The 13042-nt window shown below is 42.3% G+C and overlaps 1 protein-coding gene across 7 annotated transcripts in view; it reads left to right on the top strand.

Moving 5' to 3' along the window:
• MCM9 (minichromosome maintenance 9 homologous recombination repair factor) overlaps nt 1–13042 on the top strand; it is a 73857-nt gene that overhangs the window by 3698 nt on the left and 57117 nt on the right. For all 7 annotated transcript variants that reach the window (XM_038394407.1, XM_043510876.1, XM_038394405.2 and 4 more), the window contains exon 3: nt 8922–9238. In XM_038394407.1, the coding sequence (XP_038250335.1) occupies nt 8922–9238 (317 nt within the window). The remainder of the gene's footprint in view (nt 1–8921; nt 9239–13042) is intronic.

Genomic DNA, 13042 nt, shown 5'->3' with positions numbered 1-13042 from the left:
TAAACATCTACTACGGATAAACATTTTTAAAAGAGCAGGCCTGGATAGCTTGCACCAAGAGGCCTAAAAGAGTTGTCTGAGGAGATCTCTTGCCTGCTGATGTTCATTTTTAATAATTCTTGGAATACCAGGGCAATTCCAAAAGACTGGAATAGTGCTAATGTTGTTCCAATATTCAAAAAGTTTAAGTGGGATGATCTGGAGAACTATAGGTTGGTTAGCCTGACAACAATCTGGGGGAAAATAATGGAAAAGCTGAAATGGGATATTATTAAAAAATTAAAATCTAGGAATATAATTAATGCCAGTTAACATGGTTTTATGGAAAATAAGTCTTATCAAACAAACCTGATTTCATTCTTGGATGAGATTACTAGTTTGATAAAGGTAACTACATAGTTGTAATATAGTTTAATTTCTGTAAGGTGATTGACTTAATACTTATGACATTCTAATTAAAAATTAGCACTGTAAAATGTCAATAGAACACATATTAAATGATTATGAACTGGCTAATTGACAGATCTCAGTAGTTGTTAACAGGGAAACATCATCAAATGGTGTTGCTAGTGAGCTTCTGTAGGGATCAGTATGAGGCTTGACATGGTTTGAGATTTTCATCAGTGATTTGTAAGTAAATATAAAATCATTGCTGATGAAATTTGCAGATGACAGGAAGATTGACAGGATGATGAATAATGGTGGGAACGGGTCAGTGCAGAGTGATCCGTATGCTGGACCCATTCAAACAAAACACATTTTAATACAACCAAAGGCAAAGTTACACATCTCAGAACAAGGAATGCAGGCTATAACAACAGCATGCGGGATTGTATCCTGGAAAGCAGTGACTCTGAAAAGGATTTACTGGATTTACTGAACATGAGCTCCCAGTGTGATGCTATGGCAAAAAGGGCTAATGCAATCCTTGGATGTGTAAACAGAGAAATAGCAAGTAGGAATCGGGTGGTGATTTTACCTCCATATATGAAAATTGTGCAACTGATATTGGAATATTCTCTACAGTTCTGGTATCCACATTTTAAAAAGGATGTTGAAAAACTGGAGAAGGGTGTAGAAAAGAGCCACAAACATTATGTCAGGGCTGAAGAAAATGCCTAGCAGTGAGTAACTTAAAGAGTCCGGTTTGTTTAGTGTAGCTACAAGAAGCTTCAGAGATGACTTAATTATGGTGTATAAATTCCTTCATGGGGAGAAAACACTAGGTACTAAAGGGTTCTTTAATCTAACAGAGAAAGGAATAACAAGAATCAGTAGCTGGAAAGTTAAAGCCAAACAAATTCAAATTGGAAATAAATTTTTAACAGTGAGGGTAATTAACCATTGGCGCAAACTACCAGCGGAATTGGTGAATTCTCCATCTCCTGATGTCTTCAGATCAAGAGTGGATGCCTTTCTGGAAGATATGCCTTAGCCAAACACAAGTTATGCTTTAGTCAAACACATGTTATTGCGCTCAATGCAGGGGTAATTGGAGGAAATGTAATGTCCTGTGATCTACAGGAGGTCAGACTAGATGATCTAATAATCCCTTCTGGCCTTAAACTCTGTGAATCTATGAGAGTCAACAGAGAACTGCTATTTGTCTAAGAAAAGCAGAAAATGTAGTCCTCATTAACAAAGCCAAAGAAACCCCCAACACAATTTGCAACAAACCAGTGCTGCTTCTATAAAGCCCTGCATGAGAGAACAGAAAACTTTCACAAGATAAAAGGCTTGGTTACAATTAAAGGAGCATTATTTGAAATTCTCAAGACCAGTGCAGAGAAAGAAAGTTTTTATAATTACAGTTTTTTATTTGTGTTACAGTTATAATATTAAACTTGATTTAGGTAAAATTATATTAATACATATAAAATCTCTTGGAAAAAAAATTACATTACTTGAACTACTGAATTATAAAGACAAATGTACTGTATCAAATACAATATGGTCTACAACAGCTAGTAAGATAGAGGTGGGGATGGAAACGGAGGAATAGATGAGTGTAATGATAATCTAAGGTCTTAATGTGTGGAGCTCATTTTAGGATCAGGGCTTAAACCAAAACTTGTGTATTTATTTGTAGTATTGGGACAGGCTAGTCTAGGCTGACCCATAATTAAAGGCCTGCCCCTTCAACTGAAAGTGAGGAACCACTAGGTCCTGGCTGAAATTGATTGCTGGGAACAACAAAGGAGAAAACAGAACAGGAGTGAGGATAAAGATTGAAAATCAGGGTTTCAGAGGGGGACACCAAACAGAGAACCTGGAACAGCACTCACCGCTACTGCTCCTCAAAGGTGTCTGAGGAGTCCATGGATGCTGCCCCGAGGCATGAGCAGACAAGGAACTAGTAATATACCCTACAGTTGCAGAGAACCCTCCTGTCTAGTATCGTCCTCCTGGTATGATGGATGGCCATCTTGGCCAGTGCCAGGATGAAGTTGACAAGAAGGTCCCACAACATTGTGGGACCACAGATGGGGTATGCAAACATCAGGGAGGTGCAGGAAAAAGTGCAACCAGAACCTCAGTAGGAGGTTCTGGAGGAGCGAGAAGAGGGGCTGCAACCTGGTGCACTATGTGTAGATGTGCACCAGAGTCTCCCTCTCACTGCAGAAGGGACAGATATTTAGGGAGTCTGTGAACTGTGCCAGGTATGTGCCCATGCTCATGGCTCGATGGAGGAGCTTGCAACTAATATCCCCAGTGGGTCAAGTACAGACTGGCCCACCAGAGTTCCTCTCCCTCTGCAGGAAGTAACAGGTCTCGCCATTGGGTGAGGAGGTGAGACACAAGGGTGAGGAAGTGGATGGTATGAAGAACGAGGGTGTACAGATGTTTTCTGGCATGTCTTGGAGGCAAACTGGCTAAATGTCATTCAGGCAACTCAGGCAGCCTGTTGGGGATGACTGGGGAAGCTTGCAGTCCCAATGCTGAGTTGTGGAGGGTCAGGAGCAAGGCATGGGCAGGGAGCACCATCCCACAGGACCTTCTTGAGAAAAGTGAGAGAAGCAAGAGGCAAGGCTGTCCTTGCCTACTGCAACAAATGACAGCAGACACACAGGGTGGGCAGCCCCACGTGCTGGCCAAGCACCGCAAGGTTCACCCAGTCTATCAGATCATAATCCAGAAGGTCTCTGGTTCTGGTGGCACCAGCCAGGACTGTCCTCTGACACCAATCAAGACTCCATCCCCTGCACACTTATGTGGGGGTTATGTAGCAGGGGGTCTGTGAGCAGGTCCTCCACCTCAGTGGCCACTATGGACCTGGTTGCTGACACTAGCTTCCAGGTCCTGAGGAGGTCCTGGTATAAGACTGGCAGCTCAGAGAGATCTCAGGGGAGAAAGGTACATGTCCAGATAGAGCAGTGGTCCCACACCCCACCGGACGACATGGTGCATGGATGAAAGGGAGACTGCCTGCCACCTGTCCTCAACCATCAGACCAGAGCTCTTAACCCAGTTGTCTAAGGCAGAGGAGGCTGCTGAATAGATGGTTTGACAAGCCTCCACCCACAGCAGGTCTCTCAGGTCTGGGGTCACAAGGAGCACGTTGTCAGCATATGCCAAAAGGCCCAACCACAAGCCTGTCTCCCAAAGCACCAACCCCGTCATCCTCTTGCAGAGGAGGCAGAGGAAGAGCTCAATAGTGATGGTCAGACAGTGAGCAGCCCTGATGCACCCCGCAACCAAAGGTGACCGGTTCAGTGAAGGCCCAGTTGAGCTTGACCAGACACTCCACAGAGGCCTACAGCACCTGTAGAAACCCCATGAAGTGGTCTGAAGCCAAACGCCAGCAGAGTGCCTGTGAGATATCTGTGATCCATCCTGTCAAACGCCTTCTCTGGTCCAGGGACAGAAGGGTGAGTAACAGACCATCCCTGTGTGCTAGCTGGAGTAGGTCCTAGACCAGATAGTTTGTCAAAAATAATCCAGCCGGGGATGGTCTAGGTCTGGTCAGGGTGGTTCGTTCCTGCTAGCATAGACCCCAACTGCAGTGAGATGGCTTTCACTATGAATTTGTAGTCTGTGCTGAGGAGCGAAACTGGGAGCCAATTCCTTAGGTCGTGGAGGTCCCTCTGTTTAGGCAACAGGGTGACCATGGCTTGCCTACACTATAGGGAGAGAACCCCAAGGACTCAGCCCAGATAGTTGCGAGGTCTGGGCTGATCACTGCCCAGAATGTGTGGTAGAACTCAAGAGTCAGCCTGTCAGTCCCTGGTGATTTGTTGGTGGGGATCAGACAGAGGGCCTCCAAGAACTCGACCAGAGTGAGAAGTTACTCTAACCAAACCTGGTCCCCTGCACTGACTGTAGAAATTTCATCCCAGAGGCATCAGCATCTATTGGATCCAGGGAGAAAAGGCTGACATAAAAGTCCTTGGCCCTTCCCCGCATCTCAATTGACTCTATGAGAGGTGTGCTATCGTCCACCAGGAGGCTTGTGGAATGCTTTTTGGCTCCCCTCTTTTTCTCCAGGGTATAGAAGAAGCAGGAGTCGCAATCCATTTCCTGAAGATACTTGATGCGGGATCAAACAGAGGCACCCAAGGCCCTGAGCTCATCACATTTTTTCTGACACACTTTTCAGAGGGATGGATTCCTGGGGCGAGAGGCCAGGTGCCTCTTCAGTTCCAAAACCTCCTGCTCCAACCGTTCTATTGCCACATCCCACCGCCGGCTGGCCCCTCGGGTGTAGTCATGACAGAAGAGCTGGTCACATACCTTCCCCACATCCCAGCATTTCTGTGCTGAGGGAAAGGCATGCCTCTGGCTCCTCCAGGCCAGCCAGAACTCCTGGAAGGATGCTGCAAAGCCCACATTCTCCAACAGACTGTTAATTGCAATGCCAGTAGGCTGGCCCCAGCTGCTCAGGTGTTAGCGAGGCCATTATGTCCACCAGATGGTGGTCCAAGAATGGGTCCAGCCTGATGCTGGAGGTATAGGCCCAGCAAGATGTGAAATCAAGAAATGTAAATGCAGTCTAACTGGGAGTGGCACTATACATAAGTGAAGGTGGTAGAGTTGTCCGGGTGGTAGTCTAACCAGGGAGTGATGGTTGACAATCTCTCTGAGAATGTCCAAGGTGGCCTAGCACTTCTCTATCCCGAGGTGGTCTTGTGCTTCCACTGTAATGTTAAAATTTATGTTCAGGATCAGGCACTTAAGAAGATCCAGAGAGCTGAGGAAGGCAGATGCCTGCTGATAGAACTACAGTGGCTCTGGGCCCATTATGTTAACCAAGAAAAGCCTGAGTAGGAGTCAGGAAATTCCATGAGTATGCACTTAGTTTCAGATGCATTCTTTCATTGGTGTGGGGAAGCATTATTTGCACCTCAACCCTTCATGAAAGTAGCAGGGTGTACAGCAGAGAGTGGTTAGTTGATACTACTACTTCAATCCTCTCTAGCCCTTCAGCAGCCTGGCTGTTGCAGGTGCTTTAGTACAATTCAGGTACATGGTTAAAAGATGGTTGGGGCTACAAGACAGAGTTATATTTTAATCAATTTGGGGATAGTTTATCTGCATTGTAACTCGTCTGACACTATTGATTTTTGTAGTGCAGGTGGGATCTTATTTAAACTGCTCACTTTAAAAACAGAATACCTTGTTGGAAGAAATTATCAGTAATAAAAGAACATTTCAACCTTTTTGTCATAATGTATTGTCCTTTCTATTGACCCTAAATTTGTTGTCAAAGTGTTGATCTTGAAAGCAATGCCATGCATGATTATTTGAAGTTGGTTACTCCTAGGAGTTAGTGGTTTTCTATGTTGGCCAAGTGTGATTGCAGCTTTTCCAAAAGTTACTAAAATATTCGTGTTCTGCCTGGAGAACTCCTGGCCTTTGAGCTAAGGGTTTCAGTTTCCCATTACACAGAGTGATATCAGGCCTGAAGTGCTTATGATAGTTTCCAAGAAGTTATCACTCTTATATAAATATATACTGTACTAAAATCCATCAATTTCTTAATATAAGATTTTGAATGTTGGTTTATTTCTTAATAAAAAATTGCTGAAGCATTTATCAGCTGTTAGTTGTATCAGACAGAGTTAAAGTTTATTTATTAATATGTTGTTATATATAAACCTATGTCCTTGGATTTTGATGGTATATGTTTATTTAATCTTTCAGTAGTGTCAAGTTAGAAGAATCAGTTATACAATATACAGTATCTGGTGTTTCACCCCAATAAACCTTGTTTCAAAAAGTTATCATCATTATACACACGTTCATTCAGGAATGTAATCTGAATTGTGATTGTGTCTTTCATAATCCTAGCAAAAAATAAAACAATTTGCCACCCATTTTACAATTTATGTAGACTATATGCAACTATTAATTTTGTGATATAGAAGGGATGCATGGCCTCTTTCTTACCTGTTCAAAGTCATGAAATGTGATGTAGCTTCCTTTTTCTAAACCAATTTTCTGATTGCATTTGCACACCTCCTTTCGTTATAATGACCATCTTTTTTTACTCGTAGTGCTATGGGATTATAGATTATAATTATAGATACGCTACCAAAGAAGTATAGGAAGCTATAGGAGTCAAATAATTTTTGGATAGACCATACCTACAGAAAGGCTGATTATTGCTCTAGGAATAAAAAAGATGGGCTACATGGATTAAAGATTCTTTCAGCCTAATTTCCTAAGGATGCTATCTTCCATTAAATGGGCATAAGGGACTAGAAACGTTTTGATTTGTGGGGTTTCTCTTCATTCTTCCAAAGTGGGTCAGTAGGGCACTGCCTTCTTCCCACTATGGAAGGGGCAGGGGTAATAGCCCTGACCACAGTGGAGAATATAGTTCTCATTTAACCAAAGAAATAAATGTTCTTGAATAGAAAAAGGATGTCTAGGAATCCAAAACTGGGTGAAAGCCTCTTTCTCCCTTGGGTGGAGGAGGGGGTGAGAGCACCTTGGCATATGCACTGGTTTGGGTCAGGTGGGATGAGAGAAGCTGCACTCAGCTGCATAGATCCCCTCTGCTTTAGGGGGAATTAAAAGATAAACTTGCCTATCTGAAGTTTTGCATTTTGCAAATATGAATGCATAAGATTTCCTTTCACTGCAAATCTGTTCATGGATGAGGGAGTTTTTGCGTAATTACCATTAGCTTAAACACCAGTGTGTGCTCAGTAGCAAAGCATATATGTAAAGTTGAACCTATAATGTTATTACTAATGTACTAAAACCTACTCAAGTACACATGTACACCCCAGGCAAAGAGTTTGGGAAACAAAGTAAAATGAATGGATTGGAGTCTCTGTATTGCTCAAAATACATTAATTTCCCCCAAATCTAGTCTCTCTCTCTCTGCCCCGCTGATGCTCGCTCAAACAGTCATGCCACAAAGATGTACAGTAGCCAGCTGAAGTGCTACAGCTTTCTCCCTGGTGTCAGATGTGCTATGTTTTATGAAGGTCATAGAATTCATGCCCGTTACTGGAAAAAATTATGCCAAAGGCAAAATGATAAGGAAATACATTGCTCTCCAATGTTCCAAGGGAGCGGGGAGAGGAAATTCTGTCACAGTTACACAGTGTAGGGGACTGCGGAAGACTTCGTTATGGCCTAGCTAGGGAATTTCCGCTTTCTCGAGCCGAAAGGTTACTGTAGGACATAGATAGTTACTGAAGGACACAGAAACATAGATAGTTACTGAAGGACATAGGAAAGCAGCTGGGACCGGTCCCCCACTTTGGGAAGTACCTAATTCTATATTCATGAGCTGTTTTTGTGTAGCGCTTATTAATGCTGATTGTCTGCCCCTCCGTTGGACTCCGTCCCAGGCAGAGCTCCCGTGTGCTGGGTTTCCCGCCTTCATGACTGCAACGCTTGGAGTCCCCGTTGTGGGTGGGTCACTAACCTTCAGTAAAGCCAGTAAATCACAGCTGTGTGTAAGCCTCGTTTTTCTCAGAGTACTCCTGCCGGACCTGTGGTGCTTCGAGCACCGTGGCCCAGAACATACAGTAATTACTCACTTTACTGTGTAATATTAAAGAAAATAGTAACTTCCTGGGAGGCAGCTATTAGTGTTATCACATATCAAGTATTATAAGGTGCATTCATTTTTGTAAAGGAGTTTTAGGCTGTTGAGGTACATTAATCTTCCTAGCTAAGGATTTTATCCTGCATGGTTCTGAATGCCTTATGGCCAGTTGAATGGAGGGCTCAGCGTTGGCTCTGCGGGTAGAACTAGAGTAGGGCAAGTACTGCAAAAAATATGCTATGACTATTCATTTGAATTTATAAGTGAACATACTTCAGGTACGTTCATAACTCCTTTGTATTTGTTTTCTGTCAGCTTTCCTGAAAGTGAGTTTTACTAGTATTGATCCGAGAGGAAAGAGAATTTTAAGGTCAGATGCTCAGGATGTGAATTTTAAATTTGCTTATCTTGAGGATTCACACCAGATTATGAGTTATGCTGGTTTAACCAGGGAAACAATACCATATGATTTATATGGCTGATCACAGATAAACAGCAAATTTGATATTTCAAATAGGAAGTCATAGAAGGTGATAAATAAAAGTCATAGAGTAAATGAAACTCGCTAAAAGGTCATCAAATAATTTCAGTTAATAAATTCATTTGAGAAAAATCCACGAACAGGAGAAGGAAAAAACCCTCAAATCAGTCACAATAAATTACTCCTTAGCTTTTGGTCAGAACAGGATTGTAATGCTGTTATATTTTCTCTCCATGTTAATTCTCTTATGTGTTTTGATATTTGTGACAAGTATGTCAGATTAATGAAATGGCCATGGATGCTATTCATATCTGTCTTTCTCTCCTTTTCCAGTTGAGAAAACATCTTTGTACCATACACTGCTAGTGGAGATACAGTTCATGTTTATAAACTTAGACTTGTGGTCTTAATAATGTCTGTATTTTTATTTAACAGGTTTACCTGTTTGCCCTGAGCTAACCAGAGAACGCATCCCTAAAACCAGAGATGTGGGTCACTTTTTGTCCATTACTGGAACTGTTATTCGTACCAGTCTAGTGAAAGTCCTGGAGTTTGAACGAGATTACATGTGTAACAAGTGCAAGCACGTTTTTGTGGTCAAAGCAGATTTTGAGCAGTACTATGCTTTCTTCCGTCCATCAACTTGCCCTAATGGAGAAGGCTGCAGTTCATCTAAATTCACTTGTCTCTCAGGAACATCCTCTGTTCCCACCAGCTGCAGAGACTATCAAGAAATCAAAATTCAGGAACAGGTAAAGAAAAAAATAGAGGGAAGAGGAGGAATAAAATAAATGAATCATGTGGAAAAATAAATTACGCTAGTAAAAGTACTACGGCCTTTGTTGTTAGTGTAAGCAAGTGCAACCCTAATAGAGCTATACTGCTTATGCCAGTGATGAATTGTTCCCTTATAACTAATAAAAGATTTGTTAACATGCTACTGTAAGTGGAAAAACTGTATAAACCCTTTACAGTTATTTAGAACAATTGCCCGGGTGAGAGGAAAGCTACCGGACACCTTTATCCTGTAATTCCAAAACTTCAAGCTAAAGAGCTAGAAAAATGAATATCCACAGAAACACCCATGCAAGTTTATTCCATTTGCTATATGACTGTTATTTGAAGTCATTTTTATGCATCATGAGAAATACTTACAGCCAATGCATGGATTAAATTAGGGTGTTCATAAATTAAGTACTAAGCGTGTGTAGTCCATCGGTTCGACGGTGATGTTTTCATGCTCTCTCTTGTTATGGATTCTGGAGTGACTCTGAAGTCCAAAGCGTGACGCGCATGCTCATGAGCAGATGGGGCAGACAAAGTCATTGGTGAGTGTCTGGGTAACTATAGCAGTAATATGATGCTTTTCCCTTGCAGTTGACATTCGGTTATTTCTGTCCTCTTCAAAGGCTTGAAAAGCTCTGAATGCTGTGTGCTGCCAGGCTGATCTATTTAATGCAGCCTTCTCCAGATAATCTGGTTTTATTGCAACAGAGCATGTGCTGTTCTTGGTGCTGTCCTTATAGTGCTTTCTGGGGCAGCCTTGATTCCGGTGTCCTCGTACTGATTCTCCACAGAAAATTTTTCTGGGGAGTCAATATTCAGGCATCCCAATGATGTGTCTAACCCAGCATAGTTGGGCTTTTATCAGCATGGCCTCAATGCTTATGGCATTTGACTTTTGGAGAACCTCCAGGTTGGTAATTTTGTCCTTCCAACGGATCCCAATAATGGTGCGCAGAGATCGCATATGGAAAGCCTCTAGCTGTTAGATATGCCATTTGTATGGTGTCCAGGTCTCTCAGCCGTAGAGGAGAGATGTGAGCACAAAAGAATTATAAAGTTTTATTTTTGTTGAGAGCGTTATGTTGTGGGATTTCAGGACTTTGTTACGTAACTTTCCTAAGGACTGAGAAACTTTCTGTATCCTGTTCATGATCTTTGTCAAGAGATCAATCACTGGAGATTTTGTTGCTGAGATAGGTAAAACTGCCAACTTGCTTTAGTTGGATTCCACTAATGGATATGCTAGGGGATATGACACAGAGCAGTGAAGATGATTGGTGCAACACCAGTTTTCTTCAGGCTGATTGTGAGGCCAAACAATTTTGATGCTTCAGCAAAGCAATCTATGATACAATGGAGATCTCCCCCGTGTGTGCTAGAAGGGCACAATCATCTGCAAAGAGTGCTTCTCTTATTAGTAGTTCTGTTACTTTTGTTTTTGCTTTAAGCCTTGTAAGATTGAAGACTGAGCCATTGTGTCTGTATCTGATGTATATGCCTCTGTTGAGCCCATCTGTAGCATGGTTGAGAACTTGAGGGAAGAAGAGGTTGAACAGTACATGGGCAAGGACCTTGTTTGACTCCATATGAAATGGGAAAGGAGTCAGTAAGATCTCTATTAAAAAGTACCTGACCTTGCATCGCCTCATGGAATAAATGAGTGATCTTTACCAGTTTGGTGGGCAACCAAGTTTGCTGAGGATCATCCATAATCTTTCTCTGTTGACTGTATCAAATGCTTTTGTCAGATCGATGAAAACACTGAACAGATTCATGTTTTGTTCGATACATTTTTCTTGCATTTGCCTGATACTGAAAATCACATCTATGGTGCTATGACCAGGTTTGAATCTGCACTGAGTCTCAGGTAGATTGGCTTCTGAGACAGATGAAATCAGTTGGTTCAGGAGGACATGAGCAAAGATTTTTCCAGCAACAGATAGGAGAGCTATCCCACGGTAGTTAGCACAGACCACTTTGCTGTCTTTATTTTTAAATAAAGGAATAATTGTGGCATCTTTGAAGTCTTGTGGCATTTCTTCACTGTTCCAGATATCAGTAAGGATCTTCTGGAGCGTTGTTACCAGTTTTGGACCCGCAGATTTATATATTTCTGCCGGTATTCCATGTCTGTCCTGAGGACTTTCCTGAGCTCATCAAACTGATTGCCTTTTCTATTTTTTCAAGTGAGGGTGGTAAATCAAGGTGGTGCTGAATAGGCTTTTGAAGTATTAGATTAATAGCACTTGTTTCAGCTGAGGATGGTGTGTTCAGTAGCTGGCTGAAATGTTCAGCCCATCTCTGTTCCATGCCATGTTTGTCTTTGATGACTGTCCTGCCATCAGCCATCATGAGACAACCTGTGCCCACCTTTGAACATCCATAAACTAGCTTCAAGGAATCAAAGATGAGGTTTTTCGTAGGAGTGGGTGGGTGAGATTCTGTGGCCTGCGTTGTGCAGGAGGTCAGACTAGATGATCAGAATGGTCCCTTCTGACCTTAGTATCTATGAATCTAAGTATCTACTTGGAGGAGAGAAGGTGATCAGGAACAGTAAAGATGGATTCACCAAGGGCAAGTCATACCTGACCAACCTGATTGCCTTCAATGATGAAATAACTCGCTCTGTGGACATGGGGAAAGCGGTGGATGTGATATACCCTGACTGTAGCAAGCTTTTGATACTGTCTCCCACAGTATTCTTGCCAACAAGTTAAAGAAGTATGGATTGGATGAATGGACTATAAGGTGGATAGAAAGCTGGCTCAATCATCGAGCTCAACGGGTAGTGATTAACGACTCGATGTCTAGTTGGCAGCCGATATTAAGCGGAGTGCCCCAGGGGTCAGTCCTGGAGCCGGTTTTGTTCATTACTGATCTGGATGATGGGATGGATTGTACACTCTGCAAGTTCACAGATGACACTAAACTGAGGAGAATAGTGAAACACTGGAATGCATTTCCTAAGGAGGAGGTGGAATCTCCTTCCTTAGAAGTTTTTAAGGTCAGGCTTGACAAAGTCCTGGCTGGGATGATTTAGTTGGGGATTGGTCCTGCTTTGAGCAGGGGGTTGGACTAGATGACCTCCTGAGGTCCCTTCCAACCCTGATATTCTATGATTCTATGAAAGAACGTCTTTGTTTCATTTGTTTCTGCATATATTTGAGTGTCTTCTGCTATCTTCTCCCACCATTTATCTTGTATCAAGCATAGTTGCCTTGTTTTGCAGGTGTTTAAATCTATCTCTCTTTGAGGAGGACTGAATATCATTTTGCCAGATTTGGAAAGCCTCGTTTTTTTTTTCTTTCTTTCAAGAGTACTGTGATTTCCTCATCATTTTCATCAAACCAGTCCTGGTGAGCCCTTTTCTTCCATCCAGGGATGTCAGTTGCAGGCTTTCTACTGTCGCTCTAAATTCCTCCTATGAGACAGGGTTATCACCAAGGTTGGTTTCTAGTGCACTTTGTAGTTTGTCTTGATAGGATGTTTAATGTAGTTTAACACCCCTTATGTCACATTGTCGGACAATGATGGAATCTATTAGGTGCCATTGTTTGGATCTGGGATGCATCCATGTAGTTTTATATTTGTCTTCCTGTCTGAATATGGTATTTGTAATTGTCAGGCTATGCTCTGCACACTTGCTTAGGAGTAGGAGACCATTTTCGTTCATTTTTCCAGTGCCATTTTTCCCAATGACACCTTGACAGTTGTTGTCATCTTTAGCTACTCTTGCATTAAAATCTCCTAGGATGATTAGTTTGTTACTT

The sequence above is a fragment of the Dermochelys coriacea genome, chromosome 3 (genome assembly GCF_009764565.3).
Source record: "Dermochelys coriacea isolate rDerCor1 chromosome 3, rDerCor1.pri.v4, whole genome shotgun sequence".
Taxonomy (NCBI): Eukaryota; Metazoa; Chordata; order Testudines; family Dermochelyidae; genus Dermochelys; species Dermochelys coriacea.
This window is presented reverse-complemented; position numbering and strand designations above follow the sequence as displayed.